This window comes from Caloenas nicobarica, chromosome 28, assembly GCF_036013445.1.
Source record: "Caloenas nicobarica isolate bCalNic1 chromosome 28, bCalNic1.hap1, whole genome shotgun sequence".
Classification (NCBI taxonomy): domain Eukaryota; kingdom Metazoa; phylum Chordata; class Aves; order Columbiformes; family Columbidae; genus Caloenas; species Caloenas nicobarica.
Window position 1 is genome coordinate 3,103,293 of NC_088272.1, and position 27,701 is coordinate 3,130,993.

General features: G+C 51.5%; 1 protein-coding gene across 1 annotated transcript; it reads left to right on the forward strand.

Moving 5' to 3' along the window:
- Positions 1 to 13,446: 13,446 nt before the first annotated feature.
- LOC135999517 (olfactory receptor 14C36-like) lies at positions 13,447 to 14,406 on the forward strand. The gene has a single exon (XM_065653087.1). The coding sequence runs from the start codon at positions 13,447 to 13,449 to the stop codon at positions 14,404 to 14,406; it is 960 nt and encodes a 319-aa protein (XP_065509159.1).
- Positions 14,407 to 27,701: the final 13,295 nt, after the last annotated feature.

Consider the following 27,701-nt stretch of genomic DNA (forward strand, 5'->3'; position numbering starts at 1 on the left):
CATGTCCCATCCCCTTCCCAGGGAGGGAGGTAGGGTGGCCAGCCTGTTATTCTCTCAGTTCCTGTTTGTGCTCTTCTTGAAGATGGGTTTGAGGTCTGCATTTTCTAAGGACCCCAGATCCATTCTGGTTTCTACAGCACTTTTGAGAGCACAATATGGAATCACGGGCAAGGGCGACATAGCAGACTGGAGGACTTCCAATGAGCCTGTTCAAGGCAGCTGAGATGAATCTCACTGGGCCACTGGGGTTTGTTCCTGGAGTCACACACAGAAATGTCAGGGTTCCATCAAGCATCCATATCTGAGCTGGCCTCATCGGCTTCTCATGGACCCAGGGATGCTCAGAGCCTGTTCCTTTTCAACACAGAGGCAGGATTCACAGTGTCCCTATGGGCTCCTGCTGCCACTCCCAAAGGACAGGAGACACCTCAGCCCTGTGGTGTGTCACCCTGCTCTGCACTCATCTGAGATGTCCCATGTCATGAGGAATGGACACAGGGACTTCAGTTCAAGGAAGAAGATCCCAGCGGGTGTTTTACTGTGGGCTGTTACTCCTGATGTGAGGTGACCTCGAGACAATGTCTGTCCAACAGGCCTTCATGGAACTCCCAGGAATAGCTGACGGTGTTTCTGCTAACTTGGGTTCAACTCACCTCACCTACATGATGCGCATGCTCACATCTCATCTGTACAATGCAAACACGGACTTCTGACTTCAGGAACAAATTCTCCAATTTGATATGACAGCCCAGTACTGGAAATGGAGGTTGTGAGGGGCCAGTCCATGACGATGCCCTGGGGCAGCTTCCGCGGGGTGTCCAGTGCACAGGGGCACAGCCCAGCCCCTGCTCTGCTGGTCCTGCAGGTCTCTGGCAGGAGGCCTGGCTGTGAGAGGACACTGCTGTGTGCCCAGCCCTGCACACACACACTGTGCAGCTGTACCCTGGTGTTTGCATCTGCATGTCACTTCAGCATGTTCTACAGAGAAGCTTGGAAGAAGAGCTATACCTTCAGGCCCTGCCCATAGGAGATTACCTTCATTATGGAAAGGCTGTTCTGAGGCAGCTCTGTCACAGCAGTGCCCATGGCCTGTCCCTGCCTGCGCTCACAGGACTGACACACAGCAGGACGGTGACCAGGCTGCCAGAGCACTCAGGCCTTGCACCAACACAAGGGATGAGAAGGAGAGTGTGGGAGTGGAACGAGAACAGCTCTGGAAGGCCAAGCGCTGGTGCTCCCTGGCAGTGCTGCCAAGCGAGAGCTCTTTCCCCTTCCACCCATGCACACAGGAACTGTCCCTGCAGCTCCAAACAGGCCTTGCAGGAAGGACATAGTGAAAAACAAGTCACTACAGGAATGTTTATTTTGTTTAAGAGAAAAGGAGAGCACGGCTCCTCATTTACACAGCCAGTGGTTATAAAAGAAAAGCAGAAAGAGAATTAGAAAGGGCATGACAACACTAAAACAATAAAAAACCAAGCAATAACAGAAAATCCAGATGACAGGCTGGTCCTGCAATTAGCTACATTAAAACTCTTATGTAGAAGCAGATGGGCAGTTTATTGCTTCAGAAAACAGTAAGATATGAGTTTCCACAGGGCATCCTTGAGCTCCTGGTTCCTCATGCTGTAGATGAGGGGGTTCACTGCTGGAGGCACCACCGAGTAAAGAACAGATCCTCAGCACGGCCCTCAAGATCTGCACATAGGACAGCACGATGAACACAAAGCAGCCAAAAGTTAAACAGACAGTACATAAAAGAAGCCAAACTTCCCTGAGGTAGGCATCTGAGCAGGAGAGCTTGAGGATCTGGGGGATTTCACAGAAGAACTGGTCCAGGGCATTGCCCTTGCACAGTGGCAGTGAAAATGTATTGGCCGTGTGCAGCAGAGCATTGAGAAACCCACTGGCCCAGGCAGCTGCTGCCACGTGGACACAAGCTCTGCTGCCCAGGAGGGTCCCGTAGTGCAGGGGTTTGCAGATGGCAACGTAGCGGTCGTAGGACATGATGGTGAGAAGATAAAACTCTGCTGCAATGAAAAAGACAAACAGAAAGACCTGGGCAGTGCATCCCATATAAGAAATGGCCCTGGTATCCCACAGAGAGTTGGCCATGTATTTGGGCACAGTCATGGAGATGGAACACAAGTCAAGAAGGGCGAGGTTGAGCAGGAAGAAGTACATGGGGGTGTGGAGGTGCTGGTCACAGGCTATGGTGGTGATGATGAGGCCGTTGCCCAGGAGGGCAGCCAGGTAGATGCCCAGGAAGAGCCAGAAGTGCAAGAGCTGCAGCTCCCGTGTGTCTGAGAACGCCAGGAGGAGGAACTGGCTGATGGAGCTGCTGTTGGACATTTGTTGTTTCTTGCCGTGGGGACTCTCTTCCAAAAAGGAAATGACATCTTAAAATCAGGACATACTCCTCTGCGCAAAGCCACTCCATTTTTCATTCACACCCAGCCCCATTTGAAATGCATTTCGTTTCTCTGCTATGTGCTGGCTGAGTGTGCTGTGAGGAGCAGGACCTCTGCCCGTCTGGGGCCCAGCAGCCAGCTTTGCTCGGCTGCAGTGGGGACATGGGAGCTGGTTTGAGAGCTCTGATGTTCACAAGCAATGTCATATGTTATGCACTGTTCATGAAAAACTTCAATATCTGCTCTCATGACACTTAAGAGCATGGGCTGCAGAGCGGAGGCTTAGTATGTCATTATTATGATTTTTTCCATGTTTTTAATTTTCCACCATCACATCTCATGACTGGATTTTTGTAGGGGTTGAAATCCTCATATATATGACTGAAAATGTGAAGCGTCTTGAGACAGGACAGGCAAAAGGGCTCATCTCTCTGTGGCTCAGTGCAGAGTCAGGAGAGCAGCTTTTACCCATTTGCCCTGTGCTTTCACTTGTGCTGCCTTAAAAACAACTTCATAAACAATCCTCTCTTTAAAAGAAAACCCAAAACTGGACTCGTACTGGAGCAGGGAGCCCTGTTTGAAAGGGCAGATCTGCAAATTCTTCTCTGCCCCAGCCCAGAGGTGGAGATGTGATGGAGAGAGCAGGACACGACCCCTCTCCCAGAGAAGCAAAGGACTCTGGCAGGAGAGTGCGGACCCCAAGGAAAGGCTCAGCACTCCTGGCATCCTACAGCAGAGCTGGGCCTTTCTGGGTCAGCTGGTGAGCCCAGCAGGACAGGCAGAGCAGAGTCAGGGCTCCTGGAGATGGGATGTGCTAAAGGGACAGTCCGATCATTGCCCAGCAGACAACCCCCAGCAGCCACCTGCAGAGCAGGAGCAGAAGAGCTCCTGACCAGCCCCTGCTCTGCTGCCTGGAGCTGTCCCTGCCTGCAGCTGTGTCTCTGTGCCCAGGTCTCCTCCTGTCAGTGTCACAGACCCCATCCCAGCTGCTGTGTGCTCAGCTGTGCCCTGCAGACCCCTCCCAGCAGCCGGCACTGCCCAGGGGCAGCTCTGTGTGGGCCGGCTCTGATGGGAACATCAGACCAACAATAATGAGCATGGAAAAGTGATCCTGATCCTGTCTGGAAGCCAGGGTGTGTTGATTTCTGATACTCACAGGTTTATTCACCTCTAAGAGAAATGCATCTGGAATTTCAGTGCCTCCTCCTGAACTGAGACATTAATTTCTGTGTCCCATTGGCCACATAGACAATGCAGAGTATGAGATTGTTAGAATAAGATACTTCCCTTTCACAAAGCCCTTGTCTTATTGTGCTTCTTTAAAAGCCTCCTGAGAATGTCCTTTAGTGAACTGGAGCTGTGAACAGCCCTGACCCATGCAGCCCCCATTCTATTGCACGACCCTGTCCTACCAGATACTGCTCCTTCCCCCCACAGCTTCTCCCCACAGCCCCGTGGGGATCTCCCCGGGCAGGCTGAGCGCTGACCCTGGCAGGTGGCAGAGTCCCTGCCCCGGCACAGCCCTGGGGTGCAGGGACGCTGCTCTGCAGGACAGCCCTGGGCACCCCTCCCTGCAAAACCATCTGCTTTGATTTTCAAAATTGCTGAACAAAGTTCCCCTCCATAGGAATCCCACAAGCTGTGGCTGATCCAGCTTCAGGAGATGCCTCCAGGAGCTACAGCTGCATTGCCCTGCACCCAGAGACTTACCATGGCAAGGGTTGCAAAGATTTCTCCTCCAGTGAGCTCTCAGTCATCCTCCCCATCCTGACCACCTTCCATCTCTCTCTGCCTTGCTCATCTCCCTGAGATCCCCAGGCAGAGCCCTCAGCCCTGCTGCGCTTTGCAGAGGAGTTGCTCCTGGGCAGAGCTGTCTCTCTGCAGTGCTGCCGCTTGCCATGAGCTCCCTCTGTCCCAGGAGCCCAGCCCAGCTCAGCAGCACAGGAGCAGCCCAAGGCACTTTAATGACCCCTCTGGTGGGTTTGGTGCTGAGGCTATGAACTTCAGACTCTGGAGGAAGCTGAAGAAACCTCTCAAGAAGTCCAAGTCAGATTCAAACTCCAAAGTTTCTTGTAATGTTAATGGGTCCCACTGAGGGAACCTACTGAGAAACCATCCCTAGGGTCTAGTCAGAGAAAAAACTGCAAGCAGTGATGACAGGTCAGGAAAAGCAAAGTAAAGGTGGCTCTAATGCTGAGCAAACCTGGTTGAGTTTCATTAACCAAAGGGCCAAGCCCTGACCCCCAGCCCTGGGAAGGCAGATCCTGTCCCTCCCACGTTGCCCAGGGCCCTTCCTGGGACAGTGTGATGTGGGGCTGTGCAAGGCCAAGGGCAGGACTATGGTCCCACACCTCCCAGGTTCCTGGCTGGGGACAAGGAGGCCATGAGGCCCCTGTGCTGTAAGGACAAGGTGTCTCCTCACAGGCATCAGAGCTGGAGACAACAGCCACAGCCAAGGGGAGAAGAAGCTCCAGCTGTTAGTGTTTACATGCAGACGGTTTATCCTGATGAGAGCGTCTATCCCAAGATAACATCATGAGGAGTTACAGGACACTACGAATATCACCTGCAGGAGAAACTTTGCGGTCTTCTGGGGCTAGTGCTCGTAATGCCAGAGGTCTGGACTTAGAGGGGAAGTTTCCCTTCATGTGGGAGAACATCAGGAATGTGTGGAGCTCTGCCTGGGGACAGAGAATATCAGCTGAAAGTTGAGGAGTCAGCGTGAGAGGGCAGAACAACATGGGCAATGTTGTGGTGGGTGGACATCAGCTACTGACTCACTGATGAGGAAGAGGAATTAGATGAGGCCTCCTCCAGACAAATGAAAGAAGCCTCATGTTTCCAGGCAGTGTCCTCATGGCAAACCTAAGATATCCCAATATCTGCAAGGTACCAGCCATGCAGGAGGGGTTTGGAGCTCATGGACAACATCTTCCTGACACGGGTGACTGAGGAGTCAGTGAGGTGAGGTGCCCTGTGGGACTTCACACTTACAAACCAGAAAGGGTTGGTCAGGGATGGAACAGTCAGGGCTGGGAAAGTGGAGTTGAGGCTCCTGGAAGATGATAACAAGGCAAAGAGCAGGATTTCAGGAGGGCAGGCTTTGGCCTGCTGAAGGACCTACTTGGGTCCTATGGGATATGACCTTGGTGATTGCAGTGATTTTTCTCTCACATTTCCTCCCTCCTCTCTCCCACCTGCTGTTGTGCAGTGTTTTTTACTCTTTCTCAAATACAATATCACAGAGGTGCTGCCAGCATCCCTGAGTGGCTCAGATTTGTCAAGGAGTGGGTCCATCTTGGAGCCAGCTCATATCGGCTCTGTCTGACATCAAACTCCTGTTGTCTTCCCAGAGAGGTGACAACTGTAGGACACCCACACTCACCCCAGTTCCAAGACTTTGCCATGTAAACCCGGTAGATGGTGACAATGTGTTGGGTGTTGCAAACTACTTGACCATGGAGAAGAAATGGAAAAGATCTTCTGTCAGCAACCTGAGGAAGCCTCAAGTCAATGAGTAGGTTCCTATGGGGAACTGTCATTGCCCTGATATTCACTGGCCAGGCAAATTGGCAGGTGCCAACGGTCCAGAGGATCTTGGGACAACTTCTTAACGTGGCTGCCTGGTGGGCCAACAAGGGTGATGCTCACCTGGATCTGGAACTGGGAGACAAAGAAGAGCTGGTGAGGGATGTGCACATCAGTGTCCACCTTGGCTGTGGTGACCAGGCAACAGTGGGATTCCAGGCACCAGAGGGGAGGGAGGAAGGCCAGCAGCAGAGCACAGGCTGGTGGGCTCCAGAGGAGAAGACACGGACATACTGGGGGATGGTGGCCAATAAAGGTGGTGACATGGAAGTAGGTCTGAAGGGTGAAGGAGCTCAGGAAATCCGAGAAGCCTTAAAGGACACCTTGCTCCAAGCACAAGAATGATCTCTCCGAGTACCCATGAAAAGAAGACTTTATGTCATGAGGCTGCTTGTCTGAACTGACAGAGCTCCAGGGCAAAAAGGCAGCACATGGGAGGTGGAAGCAGGTCAAGCTGTAAAGGAGGAATTTAGAATCCTTGTCCATGGATGTGGGGATGATGTCAAAGCTGCCCTGGACTTGATACCTGCAGGGGAGGCTGAGGGCAGCAAGATGAGCTGACATTGCTTCCTTACAGTAAAAGAATAGACAGGGCGAACATGGGCCTGCTGCTGAACTTTGTAAGAGTAGTATCAGACAGGACTGAGGTACTTCACAGCTTCTTTGCCTCCATCTCCACCAGCAAGGTCTCCTGGGACTTTGTTCCTGAAGGCAGGAGTCTGGAGAACAGCCAGGAGTGGATGGGGCTCAAGTCAGGAGTTACCTGAGCAAACTCAGACACCATTACAGAAAAGGAGATGGGTCACTTGACCGGCTCCCTGAACACAAGTATCGCTGTCCTGTGGCACCTGAGATTCCCAGGAACTCCCACCTCTGGGTCCAGAGTTGTGTGATTCCTCTTGAGGTGTCCTGGCCTGTCTCCTTACTCAAGTGGTGCATCAGGCACCCACTTTTCTGACACATTCAGTCTTTATCAGGAGATTCTCTAGATCATTATTGGAGATTGTTGATACCAGCTGTTCTGGAAATGAGGGCATTGGGAGGGGGATGGAAATATAAGAAATTTGTCTTTATTACTGTTTATTATGGAAATGCTCACTGTTTGGCTACGGTTCTGAAATCTGTCTAATCATCCACACCAGACTTGTCGCCTTTAGGCAAGTGCTGCAGAGCGCCTTGGCTTGTATGCGCATTTTGGCTGTTAATGAGCCCTCTGCTGCCATGGTCCTGAACTGCAGCTACTGAAAGAATGAACAAACCTCTAATGAAGTGAAAGGCAGAAACACACCCCAAATTTCTGAGGCTGTTTGGGACCCCACGAGGGGCCATCGCTGACACAAGCAGTCCCTGCCCCTGGAGGCTGCTGAAGGAAAAGCCTGGAGACAATGGTCAGAGGTGGTAAAGGCGATGTGGAGGTGGCTCTGGTGCCCTGTCAGCCCTTCATGGTTGTTTAGCATCAGAATGGCCAAGCCCTGACCCCCAGGGCCTGGCAAAGGAGACCCTTTCAGTCAAATGTTTCTCAAGGCTCTGCCTGTGGTCCCTGGGAGGGTATTTGTGTTTTGGGTGTGGCTTTGGTGCCAAGTGCTGTTCCTTTTACCACAAGGCTCTGGTTTTCTGAGGGTTTGGCAATGCCTGTGAGGTCCCCCAAGCCCATGCAGCTTCTTTCATAGACCTGCAATGGTCACCAATCACCTGAGCTGTCCCGGTCCCAAACTTGCTTGAATCCGCTCTTTGGATCCATGGCCCAGCACTGAAAGCACACGTTCCTTCTTCTGCTGCCCTAAAATAAAAAAGAAAAATCAATCTATTTCACATTAGCACGATCAGCCAATGGTCTTTAGGTCTTCTTCTTTAACACGTTTACTACTACACATAGACCCGTGTCTTCCTGCACTCCCATGTGTCTCACAAACCTTTCACTCTTGTCCTCCAGTAATGGGCCGACACTCCAGGAGGCTGGTGCTTCCTCCGGGCTCATGGATGATTCCTGAGGACCATCCAAGCATGGGGAGTGTAAGAGAGAAGCAGAGCAAGGTCAGCTCATGGGCCATGCCTGAGCACAGCCCCCCCAGCAGCAGCCATTCCCATCTCCCAGGCACAGCCATGCCCACAGCATGCAAATGTCACTGCCATGTATGACTAGTCCAAGAGAAGGCTGCCTTCTTTCCAGGGTCCCCCAAAGTCTTTCTCCTATTCCTCCTCCCCCCGCAGACATCAACCACATCCCACTTGCAGGCTCAGACATGGTTATAAGGATTTACTGAAGTCATTAGCCATCACCCTCCTCTACCTCACATCCCCTGACCCTCCCACACCACACATGGCCGCTCACTGCTGCTCAGGGCCTCTCACTCTTCAGAAGAGGCCTTGAGATCCTTGGTTCTCCCTGGTGCTTGTTATAATCTTCCTCACTCCCTCCAGAGCTCATGGTGAGATTTCTTGTCCATAACAGCACCTTTATGACCATGTTTTACTAAACGGGTGTCTTTTTGTGAGCATTTGTGCAGAAAGAGTAGTCACAGGAAAGCACCAAATATATAAAAACTGATGCTGAGTGAAATGCCATGAAGACCTGATGAGTTACTCCCATTGCTGTGTCTCTCCTGGAAGGAGTCTGTCCCAAGAAGGGCATCCAGCCTTTGCCACTCTCTGGAGAGGCACATGAGCAGTGTCCGTGCACCTGGGGAGGAACAGGGTGATTTTTGCCAGACCACCCTTCATCTGAACCACTTAGATATGTACTTGTGGATGGGGTGTCATGCCTTATACTGCAAATACCTATTGGATTGGCCCTGCCAGTGGGGCTACCACAGATGCAGACTGCTGTGTTACAGATATTTATTATTTTTAATACTGACACTATTAGAGAAATTACACAAACACTTGAATGATTATTGATACATTTTAACATGATTATCCACAGAAGGCCCAGCAGCTTTGCATCTCAAGAAAAGGGATGCCAGAGGGCAAGGGAAGGATGGCTTGGGCTCTGTCCTGGCATCTGGAAACTGAAGTGTGCGCCCATCTCCCAACACCTGCCCTGCTCAGTGAAGGGTGTGAGAAACTCTGAAGTCACAGTCATGACAGGTATCTTATGTGTAACTGCAGACAGTGTTGTCCTGCCAGCTCAGGATTGGAACTTCCATCCCTGAAGGTATTGAAAAGATGTGTAGACATGGTGCTTAGGGATATGGTGTAATGGGTGGACTTGGCAGTGTCATATTTACGATTGGACTTTATGACCTTAAGGGTCTTTTCCAACCTAAATTATGATTTGAGACAAAACCATTTCAGTTCCCATCACCTCCAGCTGCCCCTGAGGTCGGCTGTTGTGTGGCACAACTGGCCTGGCTCTCCAGGCAGGTTGGGCACTGTTTTGGTGCCCGCATTGGGAGTTTTCCCCTTTCTGGGGTAAAAGACCTTCAATGAGAGACAGTTGTAGAGATCTGAGTTGCAGAGATTTCAAGCAGTCCTTTCAAAATCTGAGCAGGCTCAGTTTTGTAGCCAGCGAAAAATAGAGACAATCTCAAGGATGTTTTTGAAAAGTGGTACAATCACTAATAAGAATAACAGGGAGTTCCTTATTCTTGATGATGATGATGATGAACTAAAGTTTTTTAATTTCATTCCCAACAGTCATTCTTGCTTCTCAAAAGAGCTGCTACGTCTCAGTAGCTGACCTCTTGCATGGAGTTATTTTTAAGAGCTTTTTCTCTCACTTCTACCAGATTTATAATTTAAAAAGTACTTCCTAGGACAGAATTGCTCTTAAATCACCCCTCTTTCATAATTTTTCCCCCTTTTTTTCTGGTGTGAGAGGAGGTGACATAGGGCAGTTTTATTTCTTTTTTAGACAAAGAAGGCCAAGGAACAGATCCCAGGTCAGTGCAAAGGCAGAAAGGAAGCCAGAATGTTTATGTGGTGTGCACTGACACACACAGTCACCTGCATTTCCAGTCTCTGAAGTTCCAATAGTGCAGCAGAGACTGGAGTTCTGAGCTCCCTTCATCTGCCCTTCGTGACACATGTAAAAAGAAACTACCCCAGGCAAAGGTTGGTTTTGATTCTCTTCACAGTCTGAAGCCCCACATGGGTCAGGACACAAGCCAGGATACCCAACGAGGACTCGCATGCTCTGCACTTAAATTTCAGGTGTTCCCGAGAATCTCAGGAGACAAGTCGTGCCGATTCCTGGGTGCAAGGAGCTGGGCAAGAGCCTCGTCTCCATTTCTGTAACGATGGCTTTGCTGCCTGGCTGGTGTGCAGACTCTGTACACGGATGCTGACACCTGTTGAGCAACCTGTTCTGTAAGGATCAACAAGGTGGGCATGAGGACAGCAGAACAGAAGAACTTGGGTGGGGGCAAATGAAAAGGGATGCACAAGATGTGGTCAGGGCTGTTTGGGGGCACTTGTAAAGCAGCCCTGCACCTCATGTGAATTATTCCTGTGGCCAGGGAGAACTTGAAAGCTGTCCCTAAATTGAAAACATGAAGGGAATGAATGGACAGCATCATTCAGGCTGGATGGGTCCTCGGGAGGTGTCTTGACCAACATCCTGCTCAAAGCACAGTCAGATCAGATAACTCAGGGCTTTATCCAAACACATCTTGGACACTTTCTGGGGTAGAGTGGATGCGCACCCCTGGGAAACAGCTTCCAGGGCTTGACTGTCCTCAGGATTGGAAAGTTTCTCCCTTTCTATAGCACCTTTCCAAGCCTGACCATCCAGATTGGTTTTTACCCATCTACTTACGCACTGACACAGATCATAATAGCCTACCTTGGACACAAGAATATTGTGGGGGGTGATGCTGAATGCCTTGCTGACTTCCAGGTAACAGACCACCACTGCTCTCCCCATGTCCAGCAACCCTGTCCTTTCCTCACAGAGAGCAAAGAGGATGGACAGGCACAACCTGCCCTGGGTAAACCCCGTCACCTTCTCTTTCACACACTCAGAAATGGGGTCCCAGTGAACATGTTCTGGGGCACAGCCCTTAGTTCCCCTGCTCACCCATTGGCCATTTTTGAAAAGTGCACACAAAGTGTGAGAGCTGCCAGTGGTCAGGGAGTCCCCCCAGTCTCCATGAGCTTTCCAAGATGTTGGAGAGTGGCCTCACTGTGACATGGTCCTGCTGTCTCAGCTCCTGGGATGCTGCCCCTCCTGTCCCATAGACTGGAAAGGATTGTGTTAGTTCCAGGGACCCCTGACTTGATCCCCATCCACTGCTGGTTGTTCTGCCTCCAGTGACAGAGGCCTGGGAGACCTTGCTGGTGAACATGGAGGACCAGAGACACAGAGAATATCACTTCTCTCCCTTATTAAATTAATCAGTACCCACACGGTGTCTTTGTTTCTCCTTTAACTCTTCCTGCAGTAGTAACAGCTCATTATAGGGCTCTTGAATTGCCTTACAGGTCTAGACTGAGTTTTGATCTGGACCATTGCTGTGCTTGGAGGCTGCTGTCCTTGCAGACCAGATGAACTAACTTCTGCCACCCTGCCTTGGCAGTTTATTCCATCCGTGTCACAGCTCTGTCTGCAACACTGACAGCTCCAGCTCAGCCAGTCAGGTCCCTGGCTGAGGCCATTGCCTCACATCTGGGCTGAACCACCCCAGCTGTGGCACCAGGAAACCTCTGAGTTGCCCCGTGGAAACCTGGTACCAAGTGTCCAAGACTACGTGCATGCAAAGGCTTTGCTTCAGAGCAGAGACATGACATGGCCAAAAGATTGCTGAATGTCTCTCTAGATCTAGGAGTATAAACCCAGAATATAATGCCTAAATTCATTCCGGTGAACATATTCCTCCCCCAGCTTGCAGAAATTAGATCCTTTGCTGTAACCTTTCCGGTGTTCTGTCTAATAATGGGACAAGAAAAGCTGATTCTCCTACCAATTTATTTTCTAATAGGAAGAATACAATGCTGGCAAGAAGTGCCTCTGCAGAGGAGAGAGAATCAACATCACTGATTACTTGAGGTTGTTTCAAAGGATGTGCCCCCGGAGCCCCAGGGACAGCTGGAGGGAGCCCAGAGGGGACAGAGGAAGGGACATCATGGGCTGCTCTTGTGCTGCTGAGCTGGGCTGGGCTCCTGGGACACAGGGAGCTCATGGCAAGCGGCAGCGCTGCAGAGAGACAGCTCTGCCCAGGAGCAGCTCCTCTGCAAAGCGCAGCAGGGCTGAGGGCTCTGCCTGCAGCACCGAGGGCAGAGGAGCCAGGCACAGAGAGGGAAACGCAGTCTGGGGTGGTGAGATGGCTGAGAGATCACTGGGGGAGAAATCTTCACAGTCCTTAACACAGTAAGTCTCTGGGTGCAGGGTGGTGCAGATGAGGATCCTGAAATTATCTCGCAGAGCTGGCAGATCCCATGGCTGGAGTGGAGGAGAAGGATCTGTTCCTTAGCATGGACAGGGCACGACAGCTGCCATCTCCCAGCTGCAGGGAGCCCAGGGCTGTCCTGCAGAGCAGAGTCCCTGCACCCCAGGGCTGTGCCAGGGCAGGGACTCTGCCGCCTGCCAGGGTCAGCGCTCAGCCTGCCCGGGGAGATCCCAACAACACTGAGAGGGGAAGCTGTGGGGGGAAGGAGCGACCCCCAGCAGGGCAGCGTCCTTCTGCTGCTGGCTTCTCCATGGGTCAGGGCTGCTCTTCCAATAGGAGGTTTCAAGGAGAAGATCTATACAGGTATTACTACAAAGATCAGGCGCTTTCCCGAGTCTGTCCTTTCAGTTTCCTATTCCAAGACTTGGGGAGTGGGGGGATAGATGAAAGGATAAATGCAAAAGGAGCTCTCGAGTTGTAAGCAGTCACTGATACTCCTGAACTGCAACTCAGAGTCATCAGTACATCTGCCAGAAGCCTTATAACATCCCTTCACCACCCCTCTGCCTATGGACAGCAGCAGCATCACCTTGGCTGGACACATCTGGCTTAGATGGACCTGTCCTTTTTTGCAGCCTGCAAACCTCTGCTCTCAGCAGTGCCTGGTGGCTTTTTAGGGTAACATGGCAGTGTGATCAGCCTCCACCTCAGAAAGGTGCCAGCCCAGGGCAGCTGGAGCAAGACAGAGGGACAGAGCAGCTGCCCTCACTCTGCACTGACCCACAGGCATCCTCTGGTCTCGCAGGACTCGCTCTGTTCTCCCTGAGTGCAGCAGAAACTTTGAACCCCGGGTCCGTCCCCTGCCCCCCGTTCCATGACCCCTGCTGCAGAGCAGGGCTGACTCCTGGGCAGCCAGCGGGCACAGGCCCTGCTCCTCACAGCACCTCCAGCCAGCAGCACCCAGGGCTCAGCCACAGACCCGAAGGAAGGTCTGGAAAAGGACAAGGGGTGTGGAGCAGGGGAGGGTGTGTGAGAAATGGCTTTGATATTGCTCAGAGAAGTGTCCCCTATCTTTTCATTTTCTTTTCGCGTATGACAGTGTCCACGCCCAGATACAGCAAATGTCCAACAGCAGCTCCATCACCCAGTTCCTCCTCCTGGCGTTCACAGACACACGGGAGCTGCAGCTCTTGCACTTCTGGCTCTTCCTGGGCATCTACCTGGCTGTCCTCCTGGGCAACGGCCTCATCATCACCACTATAGCCTGTGACCAGCACCTCCACACCCCCATGTACTTCTTCCTGCTCAACCTCGCCCTCCTCGACCTGGGCTGCATCTCCACCATTGTCCCCAAATCCATGGCCAACTCTCTGTGGGATACCAGGGTCATTTCCTTTGCAGGATGTGCTGCCCAGGTCTTCTGTGTATTTTTCTTGTTTGGTGCAGAGTATTTTCTTCTCACCATCATGTCCTACAACCGCTACGTTGCCATCTGCAAACCCCTGCACTACGGGACCCTCCTGGGCAGCAGAGCTTGTGTCCACATGGCAGCAGCTGCCTGGGCCACTGGGTTTCTCCATGCTCTGCTGCACACGGCCAATACATTTTCACTGCCACTGTGCAAGGGCAATGCCCTGGACCAGTTCTTCTGTGAAATCCCCCAGATCCTCAAGCTCTCCTGCTCACAGTCCTACTTTAGGGAAGCTGGGCTTCTTGTGGTTACTGTCTGTTTAGGATTTGGGTGTTTTGTGTTCATCGTGCTGTCCTATGTGCAGATCTTGAGGGCCGTGCTGAGGATCCCCTCTGAGCAGGGACGGCACAAAGCCTTTGCCACGTGCCTCCCTCACCTGGCCGTGGTCTCCCTGTTCCTCAGCACTGCCATGTTTGCCCACCTGAAGCCCCCCTCCATCTCTTCCCCATCCCTGGACCTGGTGGTGTCTGTTCTATACGCATTGGTGCCTCCAGCAGTGAACCCCCTCATCTACAGCATGAGGAACCAGGAGCTCAAGGAGTCCATTAGGAAAGTGATTTCATGGGCGTTTGTCAATACTGATCATCTTTCCATCACTGTCCACAAATGATGTCTAATTGTATCCCAATGAAGGCCTGTACCCTGTTTTATCCCTTTTACTTCGTTAGCATTACCCATATTGTTATTTATGGTTATTATGTTTGTACATAACTGTTCATGTTTAGCTCACTATCCTGAATAATGAACCCATTATAAATAGTTTTAAAACACCTGAAACCTGTATAAATGTTTTTCTAACACTGTGTCAGAGCTTAGTCTCCCATAGCATCTCTGTAACAAAATGACATCTCCAGAGTGCAGTTCTTCAAGATTTGGTTGTTCTTCCAAAGTTGTTTTCAACAACAGGCCCAGGAATTTCCCTCAAAAGGGCCTGAGGAAAAAGCTCGATGCCACCTTGGAAGCTGATAGACAACAAAGGTGTGATTTAAGACACAACCCTTGCTGTCTGTTGACAGTGGAGATGGGGAGTGGTCATGAGATACAGTCAGACTGGGCTGTCCCAGTGCATGATGAGGCAGAGGACAATCCTCCAGGAGAGGAATCTGGAGCTGCCCGAGAGCCCGTGAGATACACACGGACCGGCTGTGCCTGAGGTGGGCAGTGACAGGACCCCACAGAGTGAGACATGGCCCAAGGCGGAGTCATCAAAGGGAAAGCACTAAATGCAGGTATCTGCAGGGAAGCAGAGATGGGCACAGACCATCTGACACAGACCAACTCCAACAGGCAACAGCACCCTCACAGCCACCACACCAACAGCAGCACTTACACAACCATGAGCAACACAACTGACCCTGTCCTGTTGCCCCTCTCAGACTGATCTGGTGTGAAGGTTGCACGAGTGGTCTGTACATCCAAGGTAGAACTTACTTGCAGTTTCACACACCCCTGTGGTCCTTCCCATGTGGACCTGGGGTTTGGGTCAGCCCAGACTCAGAGATATTACCCACTTGGACATTCCAACCCTGGGGTTCTCCAGATCCTGGTGTCCTCCTCCTCCTTGCTAGCCTCACTTAGAATTGACCAAGAAGGTGTGTACGTGCCATCACACCCAAACGCACACACAATAGTGAGCCCACTCACACAGCAAAGAGCCAGGAGCAGAGTTTGATTAGTTTTGTGGTTTAACGCTGACAGACAGCTCAGCACCACATAGTCTGTCACTCACTGCCCCACAGCAGGATAAGGCGGAGGATTGGAAACACAAAAGAAAACTTGTGGGTTGAGATAAAGATGGTTTTACAGGCAAAGCAAAATCTATGCATGTAACCAAAGAAAACTAAGGAATTCATTCACTGCATCATCGGCAGGAGGGTTTTCAGCCATCTTCAGAAAAGCCAGGCTCCATCACATGTAATGGTTACTTGGGAAGACAAACACCATCACACCGAATGTCCTCCCCTCCCTTCTTCTCCCAGATTTTATTGTTGACCACGGTATCATATGTTGTGGAACATCCCTTTGGTCAGTTTGGTTCAGCTGTCCCAGCCATGTCCCCTCCCAATTTCTTGCACACCCACAGCCCCCATGCTGGTGGGGTTGGTGTGAGAAGTGGAAATCCCCTTGATACTGGGCAAGCACTGATCAGCAATGACTGAAACATTGGGGTGGGACCAACACTGTTTCCATCACAAATGTAAAATGGACTCATACAAATTGCTATGAAGATAAGTAACTCTATCCCAACTGAAACCAGTATGATAAGCAGGACAGGCCATGGTGATCAGACAGGGAGTTTGGCCAGAACAGCACTGACCAGCCACCTCCCCACGGGCAGCTTGTTTCTTGAACCCCCCTCCTCCCCACTCTTCCACAGGCTGCTTCTTCCACGATCCAAATTTCTCTGCCCCGATCTCCTCACAATTCATAACCATCATCAGTTACTTTTTCCCCAATGGGCTCAGGTTTTCTCCACTTGCACTCAAATTTGATAGTTTGGATTCCATTGCCTTGGTCCTCTGGGACTTCAGTGGCATCACTGGTGGCTCCTCCAGGCACTGATGGCCTTGCAAGACTTGACTGCCCAGACAGTCCCCAGTGCTCCCCTCTGTGCAGTCTGGCCAACCTGGTCACATCTGCAGCCACCTGTGAGGCCCAGCTGGCACACACGGAGCTGCCCATACTGCTGGTCCCTTCTCACATCCCGCAGCTTCTCATGCATGTCCCACAGTTTCCCGTGGCACGTACAGGTGGTTTCAGCCCAGGGCAGGGCCTCCCCAGGGGCTCACTCATCTTTCTGCAGCCTTCCCGTCTGGTGTCCTTGATGACCTCATGATACCTGCCTACCTCTGGCCAATCACATTGCTGTCATGAGGTGACCTCACAAGTAATAATCCAGGCATGTTGGCTTTGCCTACGTCTACCCCAGGTAACTGCAATAGAAGTGGCATCACAACCCACCTCCAGCCGTGTCATCTTCCCCTTCTCCTGCATCTCCCGTCTCCCAAGCTCTCAGCACTGCTGGGGGTGTTTCCCAGCATCCAGGTGACATCACCAGGCCTGTCTCACCACATGCCCAGTTGGGTTGTTTCCAAAGATGTGACCTCAAAATCCACCTCCCTCCCATGATGCACCTTGCATCATCCTCTTCTGGCACCAGGGGTCACCTCCCAGCCAACCTCCCACACACTGCCCCTTTACCTGCCTCTCCTCTTTGCTACCCAGCACTGTCGTTTCTGCTGGGCAGGCAGCAACGTGCTCCCCATGGGGACTGCAGAGCCCTGGTGGGACAGCTCGGTGGTGGGAGGGCAGCCATGGGTGGGCAGGGCTCCTCAGGAAGGCAGGCGGGTGGATGAGGAGGTGGAGATGAGCTCTGTGCAGAGGGGAGCCTGGCGTGCACAGCCCTTGCCTTGGAGGGAGCTTCATGGTCACAGGTCCTTGACTACATGGCAAGCTGGACCATCTCTTGGTCTGCTGGGAGGGCAGCAGGGCTGGGCACAAGCAACCCAGGAGGTTCCTGCAGGATGTGGAAGACAGCATTTTGAGACAAACACTGGACGAGCTGGCTAGGGCTGGTCTCTTACTGGCAGACAAGGTGGATCAGGCTGGGGATCTAAGGATGAGGGCGGCCATGGCTGCAGTGACTGTGAGATGGTGGAGAAGCAGGACAACTGCAGAACAACAGTGCAGTCCTGCAGGAGAGCTGATTTCAGTTACCGGAGGATCTCCTTGGGCTGTCCTGGAGAACAAAGGGGCTGTTAAACTCTCTTGGATCTTCAGGGACAACATCCTCAAAGCCCAGGAAGAAGTCAATCTGATGGTCAGGGAGTCGAGCAGGGCCTGGCAAGAGGTCAGCATGGGTGCACAGCAACCCCCTGCCTTAGGAGATCAAACAGCAGAAGGACGTGCAGGGAGGCTGGAGGGGAACAGGCTGCCCAGGAGACAGACAGACAGACACCTGGCCTGGGGGTGCAGGGATGGAGCCAGCAAAGCCAGCGCTGAGCAGTGGCTGAAATGGCCATGCAAGGGGAGCGCACCCAGGAGGGCTTCTCCAAAGATATTGTCAGCACAAGGAAGGCAGCTGAGGGAACCCTGGTCCCAGTGGCCAGTGGGGCAGGGGACGGAGTGACAAAGACAGTATCGAAACAGCAATTTTTCAGAAGAAAGATTCTTCCTTTGAGAGTGCTGGTAGGAAATGTGTTTTGCTGAGTAACTGGATGCACCTATGCATTTTACTATACATTTACCTCTACATAAATATTTCTTTTGCCTTATACTCACATAGAAAGACAGATAACGCAGATCTGTTGAGATCACTGTCAACATGACCATCTACAAAGAGAGCAGTTCAAGTAACCTTTTCATCCTTCTTTCCTCCATCAGGCAAGAGTGGCCAACAGGTTTGAGCATGACTCACGCTGTGCCAAGAGTAAAAAGTGGCTTTGACAGTCCAGGGCAGTGGATTTTTTGGTGCCTTTGACTCTGTGCAAGACACAAGGATTATCTTTCTTAATGCTTTAGGCTTTAATAGGATAGAAATCTAGAGAACATTTTCTAAAAGTGGAGGGAAAAAGAAACCAAATGAAAGATGTAGAGTGAAGGAAATGTCTTCTTGCAACTTTAAGCATCAACCTTTGTTCGTGTTGTAATTCTCCTTTCTTTGTTTTGAATACTTTAAACACCAGTGTTTTCCCATGAGATCAAAATGAGGCTTTTCAAGATGTGCATTAAGGGCAAGAGGAGAACTACTGATGTTCCACTAGATTGGCCTTGTCAGCACTCTCTCTGTTAGGCTGTGCATCTGATCTCCCTCATCGTTCAGGTATTTCCTCTGCCCTAACTAAACGGACCATGTCTGAAGTGCCATTTCCAGCAGCTGATCTGCACACAAGCACTTGCGATCGGTCTCTGGATTTCCCTTCCTCTTACTCTTTGATCACTCAGACACTTGTCAACAATCCAGTTGCTGCTTTCAGCTTCAAGGAGTTAAAAGCTTCCTTGTCTTTCAGTAGTCTTTTTATTCTGTCTTTAGCCAACTCTTTTATTGTGTTTCTTTTCTAATTTCCTTTCTGTCTCAAACATTTCTTGCATGGTTATGCCTTGGAGAGAGTGAACCTCATTGGTGGCAGTTTGTCCTTGGCATACAGTTGAGGAATGTGTTTTCTTTTAACCATGATTCTTATCAGTTTATTTTGTTTGTTCAAAAGTAAAGAAAAGTCCCTCTTTGCCTGTGTGCAGCCAGGTCTCTAAGGAGAGCAGGTGGGAGCTGGTGCAAAGGAGCTGGAACATCCAGCTGCAGACTGCAGTGGAGAAGTCTGGTGTAAGGAAAACGGATGCAAGTGCCAGGTGGCCAATGAGAGAAATGATGGGGTTGGGGAGGTGAGGAACAAGGTTGTCCACACTGTGTCAGAGCTCAAGGGACAGCTTCTTCAGCCAGTCCAGACCTCCTTAGGAGAGACCCTGGATCAATATCAGATAATGCTGCAATCACCTCTTCTGCACACGGAAAAATGATAAACTATATCCTTTACCAAAAAAAAAAAAAAAGTCATTTTTATTAGAAGGTTTTTGAAATCACTCTCCATAACTACAGTAGGAAATGTCTCTAATTAACTGTACAAGACTAGAAGGAAATTACAAGAAGAGACATGGTTTCTTAGAGCTTTCTTCAGTGTAATGAGCTCCAATGGTGCATTTGGTGCTGAATTCTTGAACCTCAGAACCTCTCCAGAAGTCAAAGTCAGAAGAAAGAAGTACTAAGTCCCTTGAAGTATTAATGAGTTCCACTGAGGGCAAGTACCAGCAAAGCCTCCCCAGGGACTCGTTAGAGCAGAGAATTGCAGGCCATGCTGGCAGATAAACAAAGGGTCATGTGCAGGCAGCTGAGGTGCTGAGAAAACCCTGGTTTTGTTGGATGAAGCAGAGAAGCCAAGGCCTGACCCCCAGCCCCTGGGAAGGCAGATCCTGTCCCTCACCCGTTGCTCAGGGCTCCTCCTGGGGCAGGGGGATGTGGGCTGTGTGATGCTGAGTGAAGGACAATGGTGTGACAGTTCCCAGCCTTACTGGGGTGTGCAAGGAGGCCATGAGGTGCCCCAGTGCCTGAGGACAACATGGCTCCTCATAGGCCTTGGTGGCAGAGACGATTGCCATAGCCAAGGGGACAAAGACTTGGGTTCTCTTGGTGACATCCAGCCTTGCCAGTGCCCTTTGCCATCTCCACCACGGGTTGTCCTACACTGTCCCACAGCTGCTTCTGTTTCCCTGCAGGCTGTAGACACCCATCTCGCTTCCTCCCCTTGCTCTCACCCTGGTGTTTCCATACATTGGCTGATGTGTCTCCACTCTCATGCTCTGTTCCTTGAAACACAAGGAGGTGGACTGATCTCATGCTCCTTCTGGATGATTTCTCATATCGCAGCACCACCCTTTGAGTGACATTTCTTCCTCCTCATGTCCATTCCAAGCTGCGCTGTGTGGCAGTGTTTCTGCTGGAGAAAGGAGGATCCTGAAAACTACTGACCTGTCAGCCTCTTACCTGTGCCTGGGAAGATCATGGAACAGATCCTTCTAGAAGCTGGGCTAAGGCACAAGGAATGGTGACTCAACCAGTTCCCTGGGCAGCCTGTTCCACTGCTTCGCAACCTTTCCCATGAAGAAATGCCTCCTAATATCAATTCTGAACCTTCCCTGGCACAAGCTGAGGCCATTTCCTCTCATCCTATCACTTGCTACTCAGGAGAACAACACCACCCTCCATGCTACAACCTCTTTTCAGGTAGTTGTAGAGAGTGAAAAGGTCTCCCCTCAGTCTCCTTTTCTCCAGGCTAAACACCCCAGGGTCCCTCAGCTGCTCCGCAGAAGACTTGTGCTCCAGACCCTCAACAGCCTTGTCCCCTCCTCTGCACTCACTCCAGCACCTCAAGGTCTTTCTTATAGTGAGGAGCCCAAAACTGAACTGAGGATTCGAGTTGTGGCCTCACCAGCGCTGAGTACAAGGGAATGATCACTGCCCCAGTTCTGCCCACTACACTATTCTTGATGCACACCAGGAGGCCATTGGCCTTTTGGCCACCTGGGCACACGCTGGCTCATGTTCAACTGCTGTCAATCAACACCCCCAAGTCTTTTTCCAACAGGCAGCTTTCCAGCCACTCTTCCCCAAGCCTGTATTGTTGCAGGGGATTGTTATAAACCAAGTGCAGGACCCGGCACTTGGCCTTGTTGAATCTCAGATAATTGGCCTCAGTCAGCCAAGATCCCTCTGTGTGTCCTTCCCACCCTCCAGCAGATCAACACTCCCACCCAGTTTGGTGTCATCTGCAGACTTACTGAGGGTGCACTTGATCCCTTCATACCGATCATTGGTAAAGAGATTAAACAGAACTGGCCCCAATACTGAGCCCTGGGGACACCACTTGTGACCGGCCGCCAACTGGGTTTGGCTCCGTTCACCACAACTCTTTGGGCCCGGCCCTCCAGCCAGTTCTTTACCCATCACAGATACACCATCCAGGCCATGAGCTGCAGCTGCTGCAGGAGATGCTGTGGGATACGGTGTCAAAGGCTTTACTGAAGTCTAAGTGCACAACATCCACAGGCTGTGTGGTGGATTCACTCCCCCACAACAGACTTTCCCTCATCTGCTAAGTCACCTTGTCACCGGTCACCTTGTCACAGAAGGAGATCAGGTTGGTCAGGCAGGACCTGCCTTTCATAAAGCCATGCTGATTGGGCCCGATTGCTCGTCTCGTATGTGTGACCTCCCAGTCCCTTTCCCAGCCATGTTGCTGCTGTTGGCCTGTCGCCTGCAGGGGCACAAGTGACTCACAGTCCCCTCCACAGCCATTGGCTTCCTACTGGACTGTGAGTTCCTGAGACACAGCTGAGCACATGGCATCGTACCCAGCCATCACCCTCCTTGTGCTCCAGTGTGTGAGCAGGTAAAACTAAGCTGGTTTCATCAAATGTATCTAATAGATTTCCTATCAAGGGTTTGAGTGGAGAAACGTTCCTCAGAGGAGCTGCTGTATTTACACTGGGGCATTTTATATCTCTGCTTCTGCCTCTTTTTTTTTCTTCTTCTTCCTCTTCCTGTGTCTATTCTGATGTGAAAGAGCTCTCCAAGAAAAGATTCATGGAATCCTAGAATAATACAGGTTGGAAGAGATCCCTCAACACCATCTCTCTCCCACTGACCTTTATGGATCCCTAATGAATAGCTGAAAGCATTTGCGCTCCCTTGGGTTCATCTCACCACATGCACACAGTGGACCTGCTCTCACCCCAGCATTTCTGTCCCTTCATTGATGTGTCTGCACCCTCACTGGCTGTTTTTTGGAACACAAACCATGGGCTGATCCAGCTCCCTCTGGGTGACCTCTTGCACCACAGCACTGCCCTTCCAGTGACATTTTTTCCTCCTGATATCCAGTCTCCACTTCCCAATCTGCACTTGGTAGCTTTTTTTTCCTCTCCTGGTTGTTCCTACTACTTGGGAAAGCTATACCACCTCAGAAACTGCCCATCAAGCAGGGAACCCTACCTGTTAGTCTTCTTGTGGTCTTCCACTAGACCAGAGAGAAGTAACCTCACCATGACTGGTGCTGGACCTTCAGCTTCTCTGATAGACATGAGCATGTCCCTGTTTCTGTCCCATCATGTTCTCAGGTGGGATGGACATGACAACCTGTCTCCAAGGCCTCTTCCTGGGTAGGGCCTGTGGGTACTTATGCAGAGGTTCTTTCCCAGCCACGTTCCTGCTGCTGGGCTGTCACCTCCAGAGACAGAACTAACCTCACTGTCCCCTTCACAGTCACATACTGCTTACTGGATTATGAGTGTCTGAGGCACAGCTGATGTCATAACACACCATACCGATCTGTAAAACGCCTATGGCCCAGGACCTGACCAGATGAATGTATGTCTCTTCTATTAAACTTATGAAATATATTTCCTACTAACGATTTAAGTGGGGAAATATCCCAGTGTTGCATCTAGGCTGATCTCTCTGGTATGTAACATCCAACATGAAGTGAGCTCTAGACACTGTCTGCCCCACAGGCCTTCATGGAACCTCAAGGAATGGCTGTTTGTTTTCACCTGGGCTCATCTCACCTGAGGTTCCTCTCACCTCACATACATGACGTGCATGCTCACAGCTCATCTGTTCAATGAAAACCTCCTGTTGCCACTCCGAAGGGATGGGAGGTACCTCAGCCCTAAGGTGTGTCCCCCTGCTCTGTATTCGTCTGAGATGTCCCATGTCATGTGGAATGGACACAGGGAGGGATCTCAGTTCAAGGAAGCACATCCCAGTGCTGCATTCTGGTGGTTTCCCATGGGATGTTACTCTCAACATGAAGTGACCTCGAGACACTGTCTGTCCCATGGGCCTTCATGGAACCCCCTGGAATAACTGATGGCGTTTGTGCTCACTTGGGTTCATGTCAACTCGTGTACATTATGTGCATGCTCACATCTCATCTGTACAATGCAAACTTGGACTGCTGAGCTACTCATTCAGTGTCCCTCCATGGAGGGAAGACAACCTCTGTGAGCTGGGGAGAGAGGACAGGGCTGGAAATGGTGGTTGTGAGGGGCCAGTCCATGACGATGCCCTGGGGCAGCTTCCGCGGGGTGTCCAGTGCACAGGGGCACAGCCCAGCCCCTGCTCTGCTGGTGCTGCAGGTCTCTGGCAGGAGGCCTGGCTGTGAGAGGACACTGCTGTGTGCCCAGCCCTGCACACACACACTGTGCAGCTGTACACTGATGTTTCATCTGCCAGTTTCTTGGGCACATTCTTCAGAAAAGCTTTTGAAGAAGACCTAAACCTTCAGGCACTGTTCTCAGGAGATCACTGTTCTTAATGGAAGGCGGCTCTGAGGCCAGCTCTGTCACAGCAGTGCCCATTGCCTGTCCCTGCCTGCGCTCACAGGACTCACACACAGCAGGACGGTGACCAGGCTGCCAGAGCACTCAGGCCTTGCACCAACACAAGGGATGAGAAGGAGAGTGTGGGAGTGGAACGAGAACAGCTCTGGAAGGCCAAGCGCTGGTGCTCCCTGGCAGTGCTGCCAGGCTGGACTCTTTTCCCCTCCTCCCATGCACACAGGAACTGTACCTGCAGCTCCAAATAGGCTTCGCAGGAAGGATATAGTGAAAAAAAGGTCACTACAGGACCCTTTATTTTGTTTAAATACACACAGATCACGGCTCCTCATTTACACAGCCATTAGTTATAAAAGAAAAGCAGAAAGTGATTTAGAGAGGGGATGACGTTATCACAATAAAGAAAACATCAATAACAACAGAAAATACAGATGAGAGACTGCACCTGTAACTAGTTACATTAAAACTGCTATGTAGTAGCAGATGGGTAGTTTCCTGCTTCAGAAAACACTAAGGTATGAGTTTCCACAGGGCATCCTTGAGCTCCTGGTTCCTCATGCTGTAGATGAGGGGGTTCACTGCTGGAGGCACCACTGAGTACAGAACAGACACCACCAGGTCCAGGGATGGAGAGGAGATGGAGGGGGGCTTCAGGTGGGCAAACATGCCAGTGCTGGCATAGAGGGAAACCACGGCCAGGTGAGGGAGGCACGTGGCAAAGGCTTTGTGCCGTCCCTGCTCAGAGAGGATCCTCAGCACGGCCCTCAAGATCTGCACATAGGAGAAAAGAATGAAAATAAAACACCCAAATACTGCTAAGAGAGTAACCACAAGAAGCCCAAGTTCGCTGAGGTAGGAGTTTGAGCAGGAGAGCTTGAGGATCTGGGGGATTTCACAGAAGAACTGATCCACGGTATTACCATGGCAGAGTGGCAGTGAAAATGTATTGGCCGTGTGCAGCAGAGCATTGAGAAACCCACTGGCCCAGGCAGCGGCCTCCATGTGGACACAAGCTCTGCTGCCCAGGAGGGTCCCGTAGTGCAGGGGTTTGCAGATGGCAACGTAGCGGTCGTAGGACATGACAGTGAGAAGAGAATACTCTGCACCAAACAAGAAACATACAAAGAAGACCTGGGCAGCACATCCTGCAAAGGAAATGACCCTGGTATCCCAGAGTAAGCTGGCCATGGATTTGGGGACAGTGATGGAGATGGAGCCCAGGTCGAGGAGGGCGAGGTTGAGCAGGAAGAAGTACATGGGGGTGTGGAGGTGCTGGTCACAGGCTATGGTGGTGATGATGAGGCCGTTGCCCAGGAGGGCAGCCAGGTAGATGCCCAGGAAGAGCCAGAAGTGCAAGAGCTGCAGCTCCCGTGTGTCTGTGAACGCCAGGAGGAGGAACTGGGTGATGGAGCTGCTGTTGGACATTTGCTGTTTGTTGGCATGTGGGCTCTGTTCAAAAAAATAAAAAGCAACTTTAAATTAGGACAGACTCCTCTTAGCAAAGCCACACCATTTTTCACTGATATCAGCCCAACAGAAATGCATTTCCTTTCTCTGTTGTGTGCTGGCGGAGTGTGCTGTGCGCAGCGGGACCTCTGCCTGTGTGCTGCAAGCAGCCAGCTTTGCTCTGCTGCAGGGGAGACAGGGGAGCTGGATTGTGACAGCTCCCATGTTCACATGGACAGATGTAATCCACCTTCAATGAAAAAGTTTAATATCCGTGCTCATGACTGTCAAGGGCTTGGGCTGCAGAGGAGACAATTACCATGTCTTTTTAAATATTTTATCTGTGCTTTTTTATTTTCCACCACCACATCAGGTGAGCAGGGGTTTTTTAGGGGGAGAAATCCTCTATTCTGTGATTTAAAATGTGACGAGTCTTGAGACAGGACAGGCAAAAAGGCTCAGCTTTGTCTGGCTCAGTGCAGAGTCAGACAGCAGAAGTGGCCATCAGGATTTTACTCATCTGTCCTGTGCTTCATTTTGTGCTGCCATGAAAATGACTTCAAATTCAAATTATAACACATTAATCCAAACAATTGGACTTACACTGGAGAAGGAGAGCCTTTTAGAAAGGGCAGACCTGCAAACTCTGTGCCATCCCAGAGGTGGAGATGTGATGGAGAGAGCAGGACACGACCCCTCTCCCAGAGAAGCAAAGGACTCTGGCAGGAGAGTGCGGACCCCAAGGAAAGGCTCAGCACTCCTGGCATCCTACAGCAGAGCTGGGCCTTTCTGGGTCAGCTGGTGAGCCCAGCAGGACAGGCAGAGCAGAGTCAGGGCTCCTGGAGATGGGATGTGCTAAAGGGACAGTCCGATCATTGCCCAGCAGACAACCCCCAGCAGCCACCTGCAGAGCAGGAGCAGAAGAGCTCCTGACCAGCCCCTGCTCTGCTGCCTGGAGCTGTCCCTGCCTGCAGCTGTGTCTCTGTGCCCAGGTCTCCTCCTGTCAGTGTCACAGACCCCATCCCAGCTGCTGTGTGCTCAGCTGTGCCCTGCAGACCCCTCCCAGCAGCCGGCACTGCCCAGGGGCAGCTCTGTGTGGGCCGGCTCTGATGGGAACATCAGACCAACAATAATGAGCATCGAAAAGTGATCCTGATCCTGTCTGGAAGCCAGGGTGTGTTGATTTCTGATACTCGCAGGTTTATTCACCTCTAAGAGAAATGCATCTGGAATTTCAGTGCCTCCTCCTGAACTGAGACATTAATTTCTGTGTCCCATTGGCCACATAGACAACGCAGAGTATGAGATTGTTAGAATAAGATACTTCCCTTTCACAAAGCCCCTGTCTTACTGTGCTTCTTTAAAAGCCTCCTGAGAATGTCCTTTAGTGAACTGGAGCTGTGAACAGCCCTGACCCATGCAGCCCCCATTCTATTGCACGACCCTGCCCTAACAGATGTTGCTCCTTCCCCCCACAGCTTCTCCCCACAGCACCGGGGGATCTCCCCGGGCAGGCTGAGCGCTGACCCTGGCAGGCGGCAGAGTCCCTGCCCCGGCACAGCCCTGGGGTGCAGGGACCCTGCTCTGCAGGACAGCCCTGGGCACCCTTGGCTGGAAAACCGTCTGCTTTGATTTTCAAAATTTGGGAACAAGAGTCCCCTCCATAGGGATCCCTCAAGCTCTGCCTGTGCTAACTTTAGGAGATGCCTCCAGGAGCTACAGCTGCATTGCCCTGCACCCAGAGACTTACCATGGCAAGGCTGCAAAGATTTCTCCTACGTGAGCTCTCAGTCATCCTCCCAATCCTGACCACCTTTCATCTCTCTCTGCCTTGCTCGTCTCCCTGAGATCCCCAGGCAGAGCCCTCAGCCCTGCTGCGCTTTGCAGAGGAGCTGCTCCTGGGCAGAGCTGTCTCTCTGCAGCGCTGCCGCTTGCCAGGAGCTCCCTCTGTCCCAGGAGCCCAGCCCAGCTCAGCAGCACAGGAGCAGCCCAAGGCGCTTTAATGACCCCTCTGGTGGGTTTGGTGCTGAGTCCATGAACTTCAGACCCTGAGAGGCAATTGAAGAAACCTGTCAAGAAGTCCAAATCATATTCAAACTCCAAAGTTTCTTGTAATGTTAATGGGTCCCACTGCGGAATACTACTGAGGAACTGACCCCAGGGTCTGGTTAGAGAAGAAAACTGGAGGCAGAGATGACAGGTCAGGACAAGCAAGGTGAAGGTCTCTCTGATGCTGAGTAAACCTGGATGTGTTTCATTAACCAAAGGGCCAAGCCCTGACCCCCAACCCTGGGAAGGCAGATCCTGTCCCTCCCACGTTGCCCAGGGCCCTTCCTGGGACAGTGTGATGTGGGGCTGTGCAAGGCCAAGGGCAGGACTATGGTCCCACACCTCCCAGGTTCCTGGCTGGGGACAAGGAGGCCATGAGGCCCCTGTGCTGTAAGGACAAGGTGTCTCCTCACAGGCATCAGAGCTGGAGACAACAGCCACAGCCAAGGGGAGAAGGAGCTCATGTCTGTTGGGGGCTTTCAGCCTCTTTACATCCCTTGATCATCTCCACTACAGCCTGTC